Source organism: Rattus norvegicus, chromosome 6 (genome assembly GCF_021556685.1).
Source record: "Rattus norvegicus strain SHRSP/BbbUtx chromosome 6, alternate assembly SHRSP_T2T, whole genome shotgun sequence".
NCBI classification, from domain to species: domain Eukaryota; kingdom Metazoa; phylum Chordata; class Mammalia; order Rodentia; family Muridae; genus Rattus; species Rattus norvegicus.
Window position 1 is genome coordinate 75,181,902 of NC_141539.1, and position 21,818 is coordinate 75,203,719.

General features: G+C 39.0%; 1 protein-coding gene and 1 long non-coding RNA gene across 3 annotated transcripts in view; one reads left to right on the forward strand and one right to left on the reverse strand.

Annotated features, from left to right (window-relative positions):
• The window catches only part of Scfd1 (sec1 family domain containing 1), a 79,929-nt gene that overhangs the window by 12,843 nt on the left and 45,268 nt on the right, over positions 1-21,818 (forward strand). For both annotated transcript variants that reach the window (XR_015622121.1, NM_019364.1), the window contains exons 5-10: positions 4,049-4,171; positions 5,750-5,837; positions 7,492-7,581; positions 10,222-10,277; positions 11,084-11,169; positions 13,534-13,633. Coding sequence is in view for 1 of the 2 variants with exons in the window: in NM_019364.1 (NP_062237.1) it covers positions 4,049-4,171; positions 5,750-5,837; positions 7,492-7,581; positions 10,222-10,277; positions 11,084-11,169; positions 13,534-13,633 (543 nt within the window). In the remaining variant the exon portion in view is untranslated. The remainder of the gene's footprint in view (positions 1-4,048; positions 4,172-5,749; positions 5,838-7,491; positions 7,582-10,221; positions 10,278-11,083; positions 11,170-13,533; positions 13,634-21,818) is intronic.
• LOC148005232 (uncharacterized) overlaps positions 1-21,818 on the reverse strand; it is a 30,449-nt gene that overhangs the window by 7,050 nt on the left and 1,581 nt on the right. Inside the window, exon 2 of the long non-coding RNA XR_015623016.1 lies at positions 20,009-20,169. This is a non-coding gene — a long non-coding RNA (uncharacterized LOC148005232). The remainder of the gene's footprint in view (positions 1-20,008; positions 20,170-21,818) is intronic.

Here is a 21,818-nt window from a genome sequence, read left to right on the forward strand (position 1 = left end):
AAAAGACACTGTACAGGTTAAAAACAAATCTTACACAGCCTTACATTTCAATTTTTTTCTTTAAAAGGAGTGAATTGTGTACAAGGGGTTAAATGCTTTATAGACAAGAAAAAAAAAACTGCGCTAGAACCAACTTATTCATCATCATCTTCTTCATCTTCATCTTCCTCCTCTTCCTCATCCTCTTCATCCTCCTCGTCGTCTTCCTCTTCCTTCTTTTTTTTGCTCTTCTCAGCCTTGACCACCCCCTTTTTCACGGCATCAGGTTTTCCTTTAGCTCTGTAGGCAGCAATATCCTTCTCACACTTCTCCTTCAGCTTGGCGGCCATCTTCCCATAGGGCTGCTTGTCATCCAGGCAGTGTTGGTCCACATCTCTCCTAGTTTCTTTGCGACATCACCAATGGATAAGCCAGGATGCTCACCTTCGATTTTTGGTTGGTACTCAGAACAGAACGAGAAGAGACCGAAGGAGGCCTCTTGGGGGCATTGGGGTCCTTGAACTTCTTTTTGGTCTCCCCTTTGGGGAGGATGTAGGTTTTCATTTCTCTTTCATAACGAACCTTGTCAGCCTTTGCCATATCTTCACATTTCCCCTTTTCTTTAGCAGACATGGTCTCCACCTCTCTGAGCACTTCTTGGAGAACTCTGAGAAGTTGACAGAAGCATCCGGGTGCTTCTTCTTGGGCTCCTCCCGGCAGGTTTGCACAAAGAATGCATGTGAGGACATTTTGCCTCTCGGCTTCTTAGGACTCCTTTGCCCATGTTTAGTTGATTTTCCTCCGCGAGGCACAGAGTCGTCCAGTGCCCGTCTGGCTCTCGCTTGCCCCGGCTCTGTCTCTGTATCTCTGACTTCTAAGTCTCCAATCCTGCTCTTTCCTCCCCTTCTCTCTGGGTTTTTTCCTGTTTTTACTCCACTATGTTTTCAGATCATTACCTGTGAAATATGCTATGTAATTTGGCCTCTTTCTCTTAGTTTAATTTCTCTTAGTATTGGAACATGTATTAGAACTTTCTTCCTTTTCTATGGTAGAATTATCTTCTTTTGCATGGTATATCAAATTTTATTCATTTTAGGTTTTTCTATATTGGTTGTCATGAATAATTCTTCTGTAAATATTTGTGTGCAAGTTACTATTTGGACAGATTTTCATTTTTCTTGTCTTTATAAAATACACAGGAATGGAATTCAAAATGATAACTCTGTGTTTAGCGTTTGTAGAAACTGACATGAGAAATCCTTTGTCTTATCCTATGTCATGTCCTCCATATTCCTGCCCACACTGTCTCTGACATTTTGATTGTGTCTTAAAGGATAGAAAGTGGCAATCCCATTGCAGCTTCAATTTAGATTTTTATGGGTAGTGATATTAAGCCTCTTTTAACATACTTATTTCATAGTTTTAAAGAAATGTGTTTAAACCCTTCTCTTTTTATAAAAAATATTTGAGACAGGGTCTCATTAGCCCAGGCTGGCCTTGAACTCACCTTGTAGCTGGAGATGACCTTGAGCCTCTGACCCTTCTGACTCCACCACTGAATGCACTCACCACTTACCTAACTCTCCTTTATCCACTGTTAATTGGATTGTCATTTTAATCATTGAGTTGTTGGCCTACTTGTTAGTTTTCTTTCTGTTTTGAAACAGACTCACAGCTTCCAATTTGTAACCCTTTTGTCTTGCTACCGGATGCTAGGATTCAAGGCATGTACCATCAAACCTGGCATCTTAGAATTCTTTGTGTGCTAGACACTTATATGATAGTATTTTCATACATCATACAGACAGCCAATTTGTGCTTTTGTGGTCCTATTTAAGAAATACCCCAAGTCCGTGTTTTCTTTAATAAGTTTTCTGGTTCTGGTTCTGGTTCTTATATTTAGATGCTAAGTCCACTTGGAGTTGATTTTTATTCACGGTGTTAGCTAGTTGTCTGCTCAATTCCTTTTATGTGGCTACCCTGGTCATCCATTGTTCTTTGTTGAAGAGATTATTTACTCACTGAATGGTTTTAGCTGCCCTCTGCTTACCAGACTGGTGCATCCCTGGACTCTAAATTCCGTACCCATTGTCACTTCATCCTTTCTGTCCCTGTGCCTTATTTCTTGAGCTTTCTTTCTTGGAATTAAGTTTTGAAACTGAGAAGTTGTTACCTCCTTTTCATATTATTTTGACTTTTCTGAGTCCTTGAATTTTCAAATGAATTTCAGTATTTGTCACTTTCTGCAAAGAAACCACCTCAGGTTTTAAGACAGATGTAGATTAGTGGTTCTCAACCTTCTTAATGCTGCGACCCATCAATACAGTTCATGTTGTGGTGACCCCCAACCATTAAATTATTTTCATTGCTACTTCGTAACTGTAATTTTGCTACTGTTATGAATTATAATGTAAATACTTGCTATACAGATATCTGATATACTATCCACGACTCACACTCAGAACCACTGCCATAGATCAATTTTGGAATATTGCAAGCAAATGTGACTATCTAGAGCTTTGTTAATTTCTTTCAATAATGTTTTGTAGTATCTAGAATATAGCTTTTTTCCCCTTAAATTTACTCTTCAAAAAAATAAATGGCATTGTTTCCATTGTACACTGTAGCTATCTTCAGACACACCAGAAGAGAGCATTGGATCCCATTACAGATGGTTGTGAGCCACCATGTGGTTGCTGGGAATTGAGCTCAGGACCTCTGCAAGAGCAGTTAGTGCTCTTAACCGCTAAGTCATCTCTCCAACCCTCCAATGCCATTTTTAAGATTGTTCTTTGCAAATATATAGGTACTGAATTGGCCTTTTATTTACCATACGCTTGTGTCATTTTGAAATGTGTGGGCAACTCTTTGCCTACTTCTTACTCTAGCACAAGAATGCATTCCGGGCACATCTTGCAGTCTCTGTGTGCAAGCCCCAGAGTCAGTTACTTGTTGTATGAATCTGCTTAATTTCTACATATGTATCTGAACATTAGACACACCCACTGTAAACAAGGCTGTTACACATGTATACTTTTATGCTTGTGGTTATTTTAGTAGTGCTTCTTTTCTCCTCACTGCCTATCAGACAGATAACCTGTAAAACCATTTTTAAATAACACAGGAGTCACCTTAGCTTTCCCTTTCCTTTATAAACCTGAACCCTTCTGTCTGGGAGAGGCATGGTTCCCAATAGCACAGTTCCTCTAACCATCCTTCTGCATGACCACTCTCTTTAGCTCTGCTAAACCACTGCACGGTTATCTGTGCCCTCACACATGTGCCTTCACACATGCTCCAACTCACAGCTGAACATCTGTGGAATTAGATACGTCTTAAAACTGATCACACATCATAGAATTTTGATAACATTAAATCTTATGTACATACAAATACATGTTATATTTGAAGATTTCTTATTTGTGGAAATGCTTAGTGTATAAGAAAATACCTAGTGTATCAGAAAAATGATACACTAAAACTGATTTAAGAAATTGCATTAATTATATTCTGCTTTGGGGTGAGAAGACAAACTTGTAGAGTCGTATTTGGAGTGAACACATCTGTATGCAGTGAAGGAATTACTTGTGTCATGTGACCAGAGAAGTACAAGGTAGTGTCTGCAAATATAATGAGCATCTAGTTATGTTAGGTAGTATGTTAGCTACTTGTGCATTTAAACAGAAAACAAACCTGAAACAGACTTTGCCATGCTGCCCAAGCTGGCCACACACACATGATGTCCCCAGCCTCCTGAGTGCTTGAATCTGGGGATGTTGACCAGTGCTGTACACTTCTGTGTATTCTTAAGAAAACTACAGATCGGCAGTGCCAGTTTGGCCTATATTGTAGCTAATGGGATTTGTTGATAATATGCTTTTACAACATTAATTATTAAGATTTCAGTGGCCAAGTATCTGATATATCATTTCTTTGTTCTTATAGAGTACTTTTTGGTCATTTTATATATCCTGTCTTTTAAACGTGTCATATGCTACAAAGTCTGGTCTTTAGTTTTAAGAGCTCTTTATTCATGGGCACCCTTTCTACATATTGATTATATTTAAAGGATCTTCGAAATCAGCTCTATGAATCCTATTATTTAAATTTTATTTCTGCGATTTCAAGAAGTAAACTGGAAGACATTGCAAATGCAGCATTGGCCGCTAATGCAGTCACACAGGTTGCCAAGGTAAGAACATTGCTGATTAAGAACATTGCTAATGTAAAACTCACCAGTGTCTGAAAGCTCCCAGTTGTTTACATCTAACCAAAACAACCTGTGGAGTTAGATGTCCTCCTTAAAAACATGGTCATTTATTACCTTTAACTTAAGATAGGAAAATTAAGGCAGATTAGAAGAATTTGCACCTTGCTAATTTGTGAGACAAATTCAAAAAGAGACATTTATTTCCGACTGAGAGTCATGGGATCCTTGTAGCTCATTTTAGAAATAATTGGACCGTCTGTTGAACATTACTTGTGATCATATTGACATTGGTTTATCTGTACTCACTACAGTAAGTCACTGGATCCTTCAGATCGTTTCTTATTTAGGAAAGCAGGTCTAAAGAGACCTCAGCACATACTGTAAGGATAAAGATGTACAGCAGGCCAGCATCCTAGTGACATCTTACCAGTGGCACTTCAGCTATAAGCAGGGCACTCTTGGATAAATCTGGCTTTACCCTGTGTTGTGTGTGCCTCTTGCACACCAAGTGTTGTAGGGACTGTATAGACAGGATAGATGAAGTATGCACTTGCACACGCCCTCACCGCATCTTCGATTTGGATGTAGCCAATTGCTATCTGTAAGTAGCTTTTAAGGCTTCTTCCTGTGTGTTCTCGTTAATTTCACACTGACATAGGAATTGTTTTCAATTCGTTGAACTAAATTTAATATCATTCAGATATTTTTTTTTTAGAATACTCTTAAATTTTTACTTATACGTATGTGTGCATATATGTACACCTGTTGGGGTGAGAGAAGGGTGTCAGATCCCTGGAGCTGGAGTTACGAGCAGCAGTGAGTTTCTGACACCACTTGATGTGGGTGCTGGAAAACCAACTCTGGTTAAACAGTTTCCTCTGGGAAAACAATTAGGCCTCTTAACCCCTGGTAGTATTTTAAAATTTGTACTTACAAATTTATAAATGTCATGGTGTAGAAACAGCTACTGTGTGGTTGTTAAGAACATGAGGTTACAGAGTAGAGAACTGTAAATTACAGTTTTCCTTCAAAGGGTCGTCCATTCCCATCACAACCACAATTCTACTTTTTGTATCCATTTAAATTATATTTTGTGAAAATATAACTCTTCTTATTGCCTCAAATTTGTTTTATTGTTTTAAAAATATTTTTGTTTTGTTTTTGTTTTTATTATTCTTAACGTCCTTTGAAAAATGCATATTTTTATTTCTGTGTCTGTGTGTATGAATGCATGCCACATATGTGTGGGTGCAAGGGGAGGCCAGAAGAGGGCTGGAGTTAGAGGTTTGTAATCTACACATGGGTGCTTGGAACTAAATCCAGGATCTCTGGATGAACAAGCAAGCACTCTCAACCACTGAGCTGTTTCTCCAGCTCCTGTCTTTAACTCGCTATATTATATAGGTAGGCATCTGCTGCTTGGGATAATTTTTAATTTTTATTTATATTTTAATTATAATTTCCCTGTTTTTGCCATTTGGTGATTCAGACAAACTAAATTTTTACTATAGCTATATTAACAATTGGTTCCTAAGCTGTTTTTTGCTTGTTTGTTTCTAGGTTTTTGACCAGTATCTCAATTTTATTACTTTGGAAGAGGACATGTTTGTATTATGTAATCAAAATAAGGAACTTGTTTCATATCGGGGTATGTAAAAACAGATTTTACAAGTCATTGTAATATCTGACAAAATGAGTAGCAGTGTATCCTGAAGTACCCAAAAACACAAGCTTCAGATGAAATTATGTCACAGATAAATAAGACATAATAAATTTGGTTTAGAATTCAGTTACGTATGAGTTCTCTGGCCTCCTCCAAATCCCTAGAACAGCTTGCACGAGTGAGGCTCTCCTGCTAAGTCAGACAGCATCTCCATTCAGGACAGTTCATTGTCTCGTACCTTGACCTTAGACAAAGTAACACACTGTACCTTATTTATTTATTTAAATTCTGGTCCAGATTGTGAGAAAAGACTTTTTTTTTTTTTTGCTTCATTGAGATCTCTAATACATTTTTTAATTGAAATTAGAGAAGAAATGAAAAGAGAATATACCTTTTGTTTAAGAGACATGGTCTTGTTTTATAGCTTAAGCTGGCTTCAAACTTGGGATCCTCCTGCCTCAGCCTTGCAAAGGCTTTCAGATAGCAACACCACCATGCCATCCCAGGCTCATGTGAGGTTTTTGATGGCAGTTGTTATTCACAAAAGTCTATTTACAGTTTGTCGATTTTTCAGACTAATTAGCACCTAACTTTGTGTTTGAAACCTAGCTTCCCATAAGTCTTTAAACTTAGAAGTTGTATTTATAAATCTGATAACAATGAAAACAAGTGTCTTTAATTTTTTCTTGGCTGATTTTATTGACCCAAGTTGTCTCCTGTCAGTCCGCTCACCAAGCTGAGCTACCACACTGCGCTGTTACGTTCTATCTGGCACCTACCATTGCATTTATAAATTTGGTACATTCTTTTAAAAGCCATTCAGCCAGTGCAGGCAAACTTACAAGTCTATTAAAACTGCCAAATGTGGGGTTGGGGATTTAGCTCAGTGGTAGAGCACTTGCCTAGAAAGCGCAAGGCCCTGGGTTCGATCCTCAGCTCCGAAAAAAAAGAAAGAAAGAAAAAAAAAAACCCTGCTAAATGTTAAGAAATTTAAAAATAACTAAACTTGTAATAAATATGAAGTTCCTTGAGCATTCAAATACTTACACAGTGACACAGGGTAAAATTTGTGTTCCTGTCTTTTTACTTCTACCTTTTAATGGATTGATGACATTTACCAAATAAAGAAAGCACGTGTCTTGTCTCAGTCAAATGGAGATCATCTGAGACAAGGAAACTTGATATCACCAGTCGAGTTGGCATTCCTGATGAACAGTTTTCAGCTGTCTAGATCGCTCCCTGTTCATAGACATGGAGCTGGAGTTTAGACCCAAGGATTGTACCTCTGAAGAGATTTTACTCGTGCCAGATGATTGACAGAATGACCCAGAGTTAATGTCCATCAGAGTGTTTTCCATGCCGCCTGTTTGGTCTGGTCTGAAGAGGCAGCAGTAACACCTCAGTGACAGCATATTTCGTTGGATTTGGTATTGCCTTTGAAATTACTGTTTTCCTCTATTTGGATACACTTTCCTTAGGTACTTGGATATGTCGAATTCGTTTATGCTTTCCTTATATGTTGATCATGTTATATAATGGTTTTATAACTCAGGTTGGTATGTAAATATATTGTTACATATGTGCAGGCTTCATAAGGATTTAAATTTTGATTGCCTATTATTTTTCCTCTTTATTTTAGCCATTAATAGGCCAGATATCACAGACACAGAGATGGAGACTGTTATGGACACTATTGTTGACAGCCTCTTCTGCTTTTTTGTTACATTAGGTAAGCTTTTAAATCTATCTGTTCCTTCAAAGAAACTGATTACTTAATGCATTTTGACATGTTACTCGCTCTGATTTTTTTTTTTAAAGACAGAGTCTTACTGGCTGGCGTTGAACTCACAGCGATGGGCCTGCCTCTGCCTCCCAAGTGCTGAGATTAAAGATATGCACCATGATATCTGGCTACACTATTGCTGTAACTTGTGTGAATGTAGAGAGGTTCTCTAATGTTGAGATAAAGCATGCCTTCCGCAGTATAGCTATTCCATGTGAGATAGCACTCGGATTTGCTTTGCCTTTTGAGGTGAGTCCTCGTGAGCTCAGGCTAGCCTCCCAAGTGCTGAGGTGACAGATACGCATCACCATACCCAGCTCCGCAGACCTTTCGCGTTAGCTCCTTAGATGCCATGGGCTGATTCAGCTCCTTACTGTGCTGTTGAAGCGGTGTGTCGATGGTTCCAGCCTGTTGCTGACTACTTTCTATCATAAAAGCTTTCGAACATACTCTGAGTAGAGAGGTCTGTGCAAGAAAGTAGAAAGGCAAGTGCAAGAGCTTCCAGAAAACAACTGAACCTAACGTAAAATGGTAACCTGCATTGCCTCTTCAAGTTTAACCTTTCACTGACTTATCTATAGTTACTTCAGTTACATTGAATTTATTATATAGTGTATGATTTTATGCTTTAGTCATAGATCTTTACAGAAAAGTGATTGCAATTTAGATTTTATACATCCCTAATAAACTCTATTAGTAAATATTAATAAACTCTTTCACAAATGGAAATAAAAGAGAAACCATTTGAAGCATATGTGGGCCTTAGATGTATGAGGAGAATTTATACAAATACTTGGGTTCCTCCCTTTCAGAGATTCCTTCCCCAGTTTTACATATTAGCCCCAAACTTGGAACTTTGGTTTCTGACCCAGTAGGTCCCCCTATTTTCTGTCTGTTATTTCCCTGTTGCCCTGTGTCTCCACTTTTTCAAGAGTCACCTCTGTCTAGTTTTTTACCTGTGTTCTCACTACACTGCAGTGGGCTCGGGTGTTGGTTGGCTGATGGGCTGACTGGTTTTGTAGTGGTGAGTGTGACCAGGGCTGTACGAGGTAAGCGCTGTACTGCGGTGCTGCATCTCCAGCCTCTGTGTTTGCCGTCTTCACTGCTACGAAGAAATCCAGGTGTAGACCCTGTAGAAGGCCACGTGTCACCCGTGTCACCCTGTGTCTGCTGTCGCACACTCTGCCTTTACCTGTCCTTTGCCTATGGCACGCATGAGAGCTGCTTATGCTGCTGCTAGCAGAAGTCTTAGTCATAGCAGTAGTAGTTGTTACATTTTAAAACAGTAGATTAGGGGTTGGGGATTTAGCTCAGTGGTAGAAGGCCCTGGGTTCGGTCCTCAGCTCCAGGAAAAAAAAAAAAAGGAAAAAAAGATTTAAAACAGTAGATTAGACCAGAGATGTACAAAAAAAAATCCAGTGTTTTCCTTACATAGACTCAGAGTAGGTAGAGATCAGTCTGAGGATGTCATCGGTTTGTTGTTGTTGCTGTTCGTTGGCTTTCAGAGTCAGGGTCTTCCTGTGTATCCCGAGCTCATCTTGCCCCTCCATCATCCCGCCCTGCCTGTGAGGGCTGGGATTGCAGCTTCCTCGTCCAGGTGGCTCTAAATCTGTGTATCTTCCCTTTACCACTTTTGGTTGGGGATGATTCTTTTGAGGTATAGGATATCATATGTCATAGAGCGCAGCCTAGCTGGTCTTGAACTCTTGAGTTTCTTATTTCAACTTCCTAAGGGCTGGGATTATAGGTGTGTGCCACCATGCCTAGAATTTATACATTTCAAATATCATTTGAATTTTTTATAATAAGCATGCATAATGTAGGCCATCAGAAGGCTTTTCTTTTTTCTTTTTTTCGGAGCTGGGGACTGAACCCAGGGCCTTGCGCTTGCTAGGCAAGCGCTCTACCACTGAGCTAAATCCCCAACCCCCATCAGAAGGCTTTTAAAAATTTAATAGTATTGGACATTTTCACTTGAAACTAAATATGCTTGCTTCTGGAAAAGCAAGTGTTGTGAGTGAAGCACAAAAGCAGTCGTTCATTAACAAACACTCATTTACACGCTCCACATTTTCAGTCTGAGGGGTTAGCCTTTGGTCATTTACCGCATCATAAAGAAAGATATTAGGAGGTTCAGTGAGTCGATGCGATTGTGGAAAGAGACGTGTAGGCTCCCTTCACATCACTGAGGACTGTGCTTGCTGTTCCGTTTAAGTTGGTATTCCTAGAGGGTTACAGCCCCAAACTGTTGTAGTGTCTAAGATCGTTTCATGCTTTCATCTTGAACCAAATAAAGGGACTGCTGGGACTACAGGGTAAAGTTACCCTTTGAAACTACTGAAAGTCCAAATGCTGATTTAGTCCATCCACTGAAAATATTAATCACACTGATTAGCTCCATATAAAATATTCCCCTTCTGACTGTTAATTTCTTAAGGAGAGGTTAACTTCTGAAACCTCATTTTCACTGTTGAGATTTTTAAGTCCTTTTGTGTCTAGCATGAAATTGTTTGTGTCTTGATGTCTGCTAACGTATACATTTTAACTAAGAGCTGAGGTCATTGCTAACACTTATTATTAAAATAGGTGCTGTTCCCATCATCCGATGCTCAAGAGGAACGGCAGCAGAAATGGTGGCAGTGGTGAGTTTTTACCTCTGAGTACAACACTGCTGTATGAATTGCTCTCACATGGGCATCAGATGTCTCTGTCAAGGTGTCTGGCTACTCTTGTTGTACATGAAGTACCAATGACAGAGACTTAGTTACTTTGGGAACACTGCCGAACTAGAATGTCATCTTTGCGAATGTCTCTGCAGTAGAATACAATTGCCAATTCCACGTGCTTGTCTCGTTACATGTATTTTACACTTACCTTCCCCCAAATTATTTCATATTCAGCTTTTGACTAGCAAGTGCTTATTAACAACACACATTTTTAATATTCATGTTGAATTAAGGAGAATTTCCTTTAAAGATTAAAAGGGAGATTAGGGAAAGCAAAGAATTGCTTTTAAAAAAACTGTCCATGGCACTGAAAGACAGTGTAATACACTGCTGTGTGGACTCGACAGCCCGAGTGAGCCTTGGCAGAGGCTGACTTCCTCACACGCTCCAGCTCTGATCTGACCTTCCTGTACCATGCTCTTACTTTATTCCCAGCCATCCAGATGAGTCTATTTCTTTATTTCCGTCACGCTTAGGAGGGGGCTGGTCATACTGCAGAGTGTTCATTAGTGGTACCGGGATTGAAATACTTTTTTAAAATTGATTTTCTAAAATACAAGTTATAATGGTATTGAGATCATTAAAACACTGTTATTTAGGTTTTAAAATTACCACTTTGTAAAGAACATCCAGACTTCTTGATTATATAACTAAAACACATTGAGTCACCTACATAACGATATAAGAAAGTATTGATAGTTTATCTTAAATTTGATTTTCAGAAACTAGATAAAAAACTGCGGGAGAATCTAAGAGATGCAAGAAACAGCCTTTTTACTGGTGATCCACTTGGGACTGGCCAGTTCAGGTATTTATGTCTGTTAATGTACTTGAAAATAAGAGATTTTGCTTTGTTTTCCTTGTATGATAAGAACACTTTATCGCAAGAGAACTATTTCTTTTTGATTTGACATTAAAGTCAAGGTTTTGACTTAAATGGAAGCATAAATAGATACCATATAGAAATTATCTTCTTTTGGTAAAAATGTCTCTGTATGTTTCCAACTGTAGAATGCTTTTTGTTTACATGGCTTTCAAGGTTCAAAGCAACTTCTTTTCAGCTGTCAGTAATCTTCTTGGCAATAGATGGGAATGCTCCTGTCCCGTTTCACGCTGAGATGCTGGTAACTTGCAAGCTATTCCTGTCATTTAGCATAAGCAAGTAATGCGAAAGATACCGAGGGCTCAACTTCTATCACGTGGGAGTATTAAAGACCATGTATAGTAGAGTGCATTTTGATTTTTTAAATTTCTTTTGTTTTCTTTTCTCTTTGTTTTGTAGCCCTGGGTGTCCTTGAACTGGCTCTATAGACCAAGCTGGCCTAGAGATCTGCCTGTCTTTGCTTCCCACATGGTGGGATTAAAAGTGTGTTCCCCTAATTTTGATTCTTAACAGTAGTGAACATTATTGACTTTAAGAAATAAGCTCACAGAAATATCTAAGAATTATTAAGAGGAGAGAGTTTTGTAAAATGACTACTTATTTTATGTATATGAGTACATTATTGCTGTCTTCAGACACACCAGAAGAGGGCATCGCACTCCATTACATGGTTGTGAGCCACCATGTGGTTGCTGGGAATTGAACTCAGGACCTCTGGAAGAGCAGTCAGTGCTCTTAACCACTGAGCCATCTCTCCAGCCCCCCTAAAATGACTTCTTACCTAAAGTTTTGATTATTTAGAAAAACTTGTAGGGGCTTAAATTATATCTAGAAATAACATGTACTTATTCATATATTCTATGAGGGCTTCCTAACTATGAACTGCTCCTGTCTGTAGCTCACGCTGGCTTTGTGCTTAGTTATTTGGCCATACCAACTCTCACATCATTGTATGTCCTCCTCTGCTTTCATCAATGTTTTTTATTATGTAGGAATATCGGTTCTTGCTGCTTGGCTTTCATACCTTACCTAATAGTAATGGTCTCCTTTTTACCATGCTGTATTATGTACCCTAGGAATCAATAAAAGGGTAAAAGGGTGCTATTTTATTCAGTTGGATAAACTTTAAAAATTTGTTCTCATTGAAAGATTATAACATTTTATTATAATTTATTGAATATATTTTGAGTTATTTTATGTAGCAATTTTTTGGATAAGTGTTAAATATGTTTAACTCCAACCATAGACTAGTGGTTATCAACCATCTTGTTTCTGCTGCTGTGTTCAATAGTCTTAACCAGGTGTGTGCTTCTGGAATCCATAATGGTGTATATTGTAGCATATCTAGAAGCATCCTATCATGCTAAACTGTCCATGCACAGGGCAAACCATAATGAGCAAATGACATAGCTTCAAATGTTAGTAGTGCCCCAGTTAAGAGACCCTACCATAAGCCATCTTCCTCCCTTTCCACATACTCTGGGATAATTAAAACTGTGGTCGTGGTGACGTTATCACTGATACTTAGCCTGGAGTCAGTGCACTTAGGAACCACTGCCCTCTGCCTGTGTGGTAAAGAGGGACTGATGAGGTCCTTGCACAGGGCCTGTATAGTAGTGGGACAGGGTAGAAGAGACTTGTGAACATGGCATGTACTGCATGACAGGAATGCCTCAAGAGGACAGCTCTAGCACTTGGTAACACCTGGCAGGCAGGCTCTGGGCTCCATTTTGCTCTTGACCTAAATTGTGAAGCTGGGGTCCTAGTTCAGGAAATGGCACATCCCCTGTCCACTAGTTGCAGTTACTGCAATGGCCAGTGCCTTCGTTTCTCATATGATAATGGGATTTTTCTATGCCTTCTTTACAAAGCTGCTTTCTTGAATTTGTGTTTACATTTATAGGAAAAAATGTAATTTTAGAATATGAAACTATCAAACATTTGGATAAATTTATGTGATTCTATTCTTTTTCCCAAATTGGGCAATAACTATTCCTTTTTTGTTTTTTCAAAAAATTTGCACTTTATATCAGAGAGGCAATTTCTTTTGACTGTAAAAATTATTTTGTAAATGTATTTCTGTAGATCTCTTCCTTTAAGAAATTCTTCTGAGACTTGAAATCTAGTATTAAGTATTGGTTCATGATCATAACTGACTGTAGTAGAAATGTTGTTACACAGCTTTAATACCAGCTGTTCACATCAAAATGATACACTGGGAAGTACTAGAAAGTTTTAAATGTGTACATTGCCATCAGGTTTATATAATGTTTTGGCATACATTTGCAGCTTCCAAAGGCCCTTATTAGTCCTTGTGGACAGAAACATTGACTTGGCAACGCCTCTGCACCATACGTGGACATACCAAGCGCTGGTACACGATGTCCTGGTAAGAGACGAGCCATAGCACTTCTTGGTGAAATGTGATAGATTCAGGAGTTTCCTTAATTTCAAACTGATTGTGGCTATAGACACAGAGTTAAGAGGAATAAAACTGAAAACTGTGGATAAAATAATAGTGATATAGATGCTCAAGAAGTTTGTAGTTGTGAGTTTATGGTCTTTAAATAAAGGGTAAATTAGTGGCATTATTGACAGTGATGGGAAGGAAGCAATGAAGGAAATAAGTGGTCATAGTTTTTCATGCTAAATAAGTAAAACTTAAAAATTGAAATCATTTCCCTAAGAGATCAAAACTAATTTCTTCCTTTTTCTCTAGGATTCAGATAAACTTCACTTAATGATAAAAAGGAAAACAGTACGAACAATATTTTCATATGTTACCTAATGTTTTCTGAAATAATTTTAATTACATGCTTAAAAATTTGTATCTATGTCCATACTCATCAGCTAATGATTATTTTGTAATGTGTAGAAATAAAGCACAGCCTGACCTTCAAAGGCAATGAAAAGAAAATATATGCATAAATAATTTCTTTCAAAATACTAGTAACATTATAATAGTCTCCATTTTTATAGACAGAAAAACTGAGAAGCAAGAGAATTTTCTAAGCATAGTGGCTCTTTTTAGTAATCCCAGTACTCTGCAAGCTGTGACAGGAAGAGAACCTTGAGGTTCTCTTAGCTCAGGTGAGACCCTGCCTGAAAGAGTTAAAGAATCAGAACCTAGAACATGGGCTCTAAAACAAGCATGCTAGGTGACTGACTTCAGGATTATAGCGTATCATCACAAAGATTATATATAATGTCATGTGAAAAGGAAATAGAGGCACACAGCAGATAGCTATTTAACAGTGCATCTCTTTAAAACCAAGTAAAGCATTTCCTTAAGTGAATCACATTTAGGGCCACTAGAAGAAACTGTTAATTCTACATACATAGAATCCTATGCCAGCGACTCTGGGAAGAATGCCAAGGAATTACTAGTGCACATCCTTTCAGTACAGAAGCAAAAGGAACCAAAGAGTACAAAGCCCCAGCAATGAGCATGAAGGCTTAGCTAGGAGGCCAAATGAGAGGTGGAATGAATGAATGGATATTTTGGACCTAGGCTTCAGCAACGATAAAAAGACACAAGTACTGATGTCATCCTGAAGCTGCTTTCTAGGAAGAAGAGACAGGCAATAAACAAAGGAACAGAACCTTCAGAAGGTAGAAAAGTACTCTAGAATAAAATGCTGGTGAACAGGACTGAGATTTTAAAACCAGACAGACCTCACTTGTAAAATGACAGGTAAGGAAGATGCAGAGGATTAATTATAATTATCAATTATAAATCATGCAGACAGCTGGGGACAGAGCACTGTAGGTAGAAAGGTGTGTTTGAAGGAGGACAGCATACTATCCACAGTGAGGTAGCGTGGGAGTCAGGGAGAAGGAAGCGAGGTACATAGGACGGAGGAAGCAGTATAGTACATGGACCCATGTCACTCACCAAAGCAGGTTGACATGAGTGTGAGGCAGAGCGAAGGAAAGCACTTCCTTTTTCCCTGACGATAGAGTTGGGGAAAGAGAGTGGTTGCTGGAAGCATATTGTGAGGTCCAGAAAAATGAGAGAAAATGCCACATTTTGTGAACCTGTGGGAATGGTCAAGAAGACATTTACCGGTTCAGGGATAAGGCTGCCCAGCAGGGAGCAGCAGTAAGCCATGTAGACCTAAGCATTAACATTTGGACCATTCTTTGTGGGGGTGGGGGGCTCATGGACGTTCTAAGATATTTGACAATATACCTGACCTTGATCAATCTCAAAGTTTCTTTCTACCACACCAAGTGTAGCCTGGAAAAAAGTAGAGCGGGGAAATACTTGTCTGTGACAAGAACAGTTATTACTGACTAGTGAAGTGATTTCAAGACTGGAGTAGGTTTAGGAGGGTAAGCCAGTTTGGAGACAGCAAAAGGAAGACAGACAGTCCCAGGTCCAGGGCTGTGTGAAAGTAAAAGAAAGTTCTCTCATGCTGAAAAAAGAGAACAAAACCAAAGGTGTTTAGAGAGAGATTCAAAATGGCTTTTCTCAATGTCTGAGTTTCAGAGATTGTGACAGCAGGATTTTCAAATGGGAAATGAGATCTGGTGGCGGGGGAGAGACATACAGAATGGGCATGTGGAGCATCCTAGTGGCCTCCAGTGATGCTCTATCAGACAGAAGCCCTCCAACTGTCAGGGGACCCAGGGGTGTAAGGGTCTGAGTGAAGGCATGCCATTTCGGGATCATCTCTCCTGTCTGTGGTGATGCGGAAGCTGTCTAGAACACTGAGATATCTGGGGTCCACCCTTCTTCCTTCCTTCCTTCCTTCCTTCCTTCCTTCCTTCCTTCCTTCCTTCCTTCCTTCCTGTTTTTGTTGGTGGTGGTGGTAGTGGTTTGGTTTGGTTTTCGGTTTTTTTTTGAGGCAGGGTTTTTCTGTAGTCCTGACTGTCCTCAAACTCAGAGATACACTTACCTCTGCTTAAAGGCATGTGCCACCATCACTGGGCTAGGATCCTTTCTAATTGCTACATTTGAAGCATTACTGGGCTCATTCTTGACTCCTAGATATAGGAAATTGAAATACAAAATCCTGTAGGTATGGGAAGGAAGACATAAGCACATTATTTCAACAGAAAAAAATTAATGCTGAGTCCTTGTTGTCAGAAGACAGGAACATAGAACTGACCAAGGCTAACACTGGTCCCTTGTGATGAAGTCAGAGTAAGGGATGGAAGTTTGCATGCTACTCAGTAGACTCACTCATCTGTCACCCACTCTGTCAAGTTAGAACACGCTCTGTGTTATTCTTTAACTAGTAAGAGCTTAGGACAAAGCAAGCACGGTGGCTCCCAAGGTCACTTTAGAGCTAGAGGCAGAGAGGAGTAACTAGAGTTATAGTAAACCACACAAGGGTTCATGACTTACTTCTGTTAATTTTAATGCAGTTTTAAAATTTTTATTTGTTGTTGAGTTTTGAGACAGATTCTCACATCATAGCCAAGGTTGATCTGGGACTCACCTCACAGTCCCTCCTGCCGTTGCTGCAGATTATAACTGTGCCATTAAAACTCAAGGATGGTTTTATTAATTTAAAAAGAAAACCTCTGGGAAATGTGGGTGGTAAAGTTTGGCAGTGTACACAGAAGACTTGAGGAGAGGAGAGGAATTAGCCCTGCTGTGAGACTTAAGCTGTCACCGGCCACATGATGGGAGCCCATGTACCAGCCAAAGCTCCCAGGCACCTGCTAGTATCCACAGGGAGACAGAAAGGGAAAAGTCAGAACTGAGAAAGGTAAGAGAACCCAGCAGATCTGAACACCAGCTTTAAGAGACCCTTACTTACTTTTTTTTAAAGCTACTTTGGAATATTCAGTTTTCAGAAGTCTTTATAATTAATACCCTTTGTCTCCACAAGATGGAGTAAGACTTCTACTTTGGAAACAAGGTTGATTTTTTTTTTTTTTTTGTTTTTGTTTTTGTTTTTTAATGTCATTTGTGTTGGTCTGAAAAATCTAAACCATTGATAATTATTTCTGTGTTAGATCTTGGAAACAACTATGATACTTGAGACAGCTTTTCTGTGTGTCAGAATGGTTTTTAAATTTAAATGGAAGAGGTACTCTTCAGACAAAAACTTTACAACACTCTTCTCCTTTTGTGAAAATATAAAAAGCAGTTAGTTAGTCAGGGGCTTTCAGTGTGCTTCAGCCTTGGGTGGGCAGATGTGGCTGTCCACCGAGGGAGATGCTTGCCCTTGGTCAGCAGTGGGCAGGCTTCAGCTTGGTAGCTTTTCTTTTACTGAGCTTTATTTTCCAAATCTCAGAACTCTGCTGTGCCTTTTCTACACCACTGCTAGTCTTAATCCCTGTGCTGTTTCCCTTTAGGGTAATTGCCTAGTGACCGTTTTCTATCCCGGTTTGAGACGCAGTCTTTCTGTGTAGCCCTGCTGGGGAACCCATGGCAGTCTTCCTGCTTCAGACTCCTAAGTGCTGGGATCCAGGCTTGAGCCACCATGCTTATCTCGTCACATTCTTTGTTGTTCTTCTCCCCACTTGGCGTCATTGGCCAAAGGTTTATGGTTCTAAAGCAATACTTTATAATCAGTGTATTGCTAACAGCCAATGTAAATTTGGATTTTTTTCTAGTAGTCATGCTAAAAAGATGAAAAGCAGCAGATGAAATTTATTTTAATAACATTTAATAAGAATTTTAGCTCAACACATAATCAATTTATAACATTAATATTTTATAATTCCTCCTTTATAATATGGTTCAATTAATTCAGTGTTTTTATAATTAGATCACATCTCAGTTTAGAGTAGCTACATTCCAAGTATTTAATTGCTACTAATGGTAATAGAATTGAACAGTGTAGTTCTTAATCATAAGGCCCAAAATCTTTACCAGCTTTAATATTGGATAAAATATTAAAGTTATCAAATATTGTCACTTTGCCAGCAGTGTATCCATAGCATAGATTCCATCCAGCTTACAGATCCTAGGGTTATGACGTACTTTCAGTAAGCGTGAGCAAGCTTTCCTGCTGACACAGGACTCCTTGGGTTCTGAACTAAATAAAATGGATCATGCTTACAGTCTAATCAACATTCATCTTGGTGGTTGAAAAGATTCTCCATTCCTGAGGTATTTGTGTTCCTTGCCCCATCTGTATGGTCAGGGGAGCTCTGTTCACATTCACACAGATATTCAGGATGATAAAACCATCTCAGTCCATACATTCATATCACTATGGCAAAGAAAAGCATTGTGTTATATCCATTTAAGGCATATTTCAAGTAAAATCAAAGTATAGGTTGTGGGTCAGTGGTAGAGTGTGCATTTTAGAACGAGTGAGATCTTGGCTTCACTTCCTAGCACCACAGCCTCTCGTGATGCAATCACTCAGCTTCCCTGATTTATGCATAAAAATTTATGCATACAGACTTCATGTGGACAGGGGAAATGCTTCAGTGGGTCCTTCATGAGGACCTGAGTTTGGATACTCAGCACCCACAAAAAAGCCCGGCATGGCTGCATGTGTTTGTAACCCCAGTGCTCAGAGGTGGGCAGACAAATCCAGGGGCTTCTTATTTCCACTTTTTATTTCTATGTTTTGGTCACAGAAATTGGGTCATATTTTTCTAAAGACTTCTTTCCTACTTTCTGCATCTGGCTGATTGATTGTACCAATGGTACACTTTCATGTGTTTCCTCGTTCCACAATGTCCTGCATATTGCTAGAGATAGAAGTTTGATTTGCTTCAACTCTGTTAAGTTCACTTCATAACAGTTGGATAGTTTCTGCTTTATGGCATTGTCAGAAATGTAATGTTTGTTAGAGCTATAGTGATAGGCTGACAAGTAGATTAAATCTGCGTCCATTGCAAAGTTCTCTGTGCATCTTTTCCTTACTGACACTGGTGATTGTTGTCCAGGTTATAGGAATTGCTGATGGCAAATGGAGACTGTATAGTGCTAGCATTCCATCTAGTAAATAAATTTCCTTACTGACTACTTAACATGAATGTATAGTTAGTTGTCAGTTTGGAAAGTGAATGCATACCTTAGCAATCTGCAAAATAGTTAAAAGTGGTAGTTGTTTGGTTTTATGAAATAATGGGTTTTTATATTTGAGATAATATCAAATAATTATAGTCATCCATTTTGATATTCACATTATGACATCTTTGTTTTATCATATTGACCAGGGAATCACCTTAATGAGACCCCTATTAGTCTTCAATAGCTCCCTTGTTTTCAGTCATCAACATTTTTTCCTGGTACATTATGGCTGTTTTCTGTCTCAAGCCTATGATTCCTTTGGGTGACAAATAGCACTTAAAGAGCACTGTGCCATATGCTGGGTCTGTTACTTCTACTGTTACTTCTTTGCTTGTAGACATTTTCAATAGTTAGAGAGACCACATCTTACAATGTTCCTCATTTTCTGAGAGTTAAGAATGTATTTTGTTATGACTTACCGTAGTAATATGAAAATTGTAACATTGCATTAGGCAACCATTGGTTTTGTAAACAGTTTAAAAGCATCGGTGTGGTCTAATTTTTCACTTTATTCTTGTGTGTTATAATCTTTGTTTTGCGTGATTTTTTTTTTGACATTTTGATTTCAGTCAAAGAAACCTTATATGACTTTTGTAAAACAAATTATTTGGATTTAAGTTATAAAACAACTTAAAATCTGAGAAATAACATAATTATAACTTAAGTTGTTAAAGAACTTAATATTCCTACATCATCGTGCTGATGTTATTTTGTCTGCTTATTCAAGAGTGTGGTTGTAGACATAGATTTATATAGTTTTATCTAAAAACTTACCTCTTTATATGGATTTATTTATTCTGAGCTGACGTAAGGCATTTGGGCCTACTGTGTAACTTCAGGATCCTTTCCAATGTTGTGTGTAACGTTTGCTACACCCACACTCTAAGCTTCGGGAAAGGACTGTGCTATAATCCCCCACCCAGAGAATATTGGATCTGCAGATGAAAAACACAGACACACACAGTTGTTAGTTTCAACTTCCTTGTTGTCTGAACTGCTGGGTGCCTCCAGTCTACCTCAGCCAGCGTGCCCTTCCCTAAATCTGCACTCAACTTCAGTTGCTCAGCCACCTTCAGTCCCAGCTCAACACTCCCAACCTGTAGAACAGCCTGTGGCTGCAGCCCAAGATCATACATGACTGCTTGGCTTTTCTCCCTCCCCAGCATGGAGAACTCTCTCTTCTCTCCTTGCATCTATCTGGCAGCTTGCCTGTGGGGACCTGGAAGTCCTGCCTTTTCCTTCCACCCAGCAATTGGCCTGTGGCATCTTTACTGATAGATGAAGAACCAGCTGAGAACAGGACCTTAGTATCAGAATCACCCCTACATGCCAACTTGGACGCTTTTCAAGCTCTGTAGGCATCGTGCTTCTTAGGATAGAAGATTGCTTAGTATTGTGCATAATCGAGTTCTCAGAAGTAGAGTGCAGTGCCCCAGCACTTTCCTGGCCCTCGTTAAAGACATTGTCTCCCCAGTCACATAGCCTCTGGGGAGCGGCACCTCTACAAATGTGCAAACTGCCTTTTGTTTAGAACTTGTGTCTAAAACTTACCCTCATTGGGATTAGTTTTGGGAAAGACCTTTGAACTTGTTTTTTAGGTAATGCTTTAATTTAGCAAAGATCAGTATAAGCTATTTTTGTAGATGTTGCCATTAGACTGAAAACCTCATGTATCTGTATGTTGGTTCATTTTATGGAAATCATCTCTTTTCACTGCCTTTGGAGAAAATGACAAAACTTAGTCTTTATTTAACTAATAAATCTTGTCTGAAAGAAGTAAGTAAGACTTGCAGGAGAGTAGTTTGCCAACTCTGGATGCAAATTATTACCCTTTTTCCTATTTCCTTTCTCACTGATGGTACTGCAGGCCCCACACTACTTAACTCTCAGACGAGCTTTGTGCTAGAAATGTTGAATCTCTAGGGTGATAAGACAGGGTGGAACATTTCTTCTGTCCGGAATGCAGGGCCGGGATGGGGCAGATCCTTGGGAGGTGCAAGAACTCTAGGTGGTACCTTGCATACATGTGCTGTGTCTGCTTCCATCATTACCCAGAAGCCTGTGTTTTCACTTCCTGTATGTATGTGTCATTGGTTAATGTGAGAATCACTTAGTGGGAGTTTCTGTCACTAGTATGAAAACTTTGGTTGTTGACACTTTACCTTTGGTTGGCTAAGTACATATTCAATAAACTATCTGGTCAGTGGTTGCCATAACAGTATTTGAAATTGAAAGGTTATAAATTCTTGCCCAAATGAGAATTATTTATATTCTGCTTTGCTTGGTCATGTATGAATATACATCTTAGCTCAGAGTAAGTAGGTATCGTCTACTATTCTAAGTAATCCTGTTCACTCACATTAGCTGTCTTTGGCTGTACAGATAGATTTGCCGTAGCTTGTGAGAAGAGAACAAGATTGCTGAAGGCACTGTTTTCTAGCACTTCCCTTTGGACTTTATTTATATCTGGTCATTTGAGGCACCATCGTCCAGCCTTTTCAATCTGTCAGTAGCAACAGTGTAACTTCTATTGTGTTATAAACCACTTGTGTTGTTTTTTATTTGTGTCCAAATGTTTCTTTTA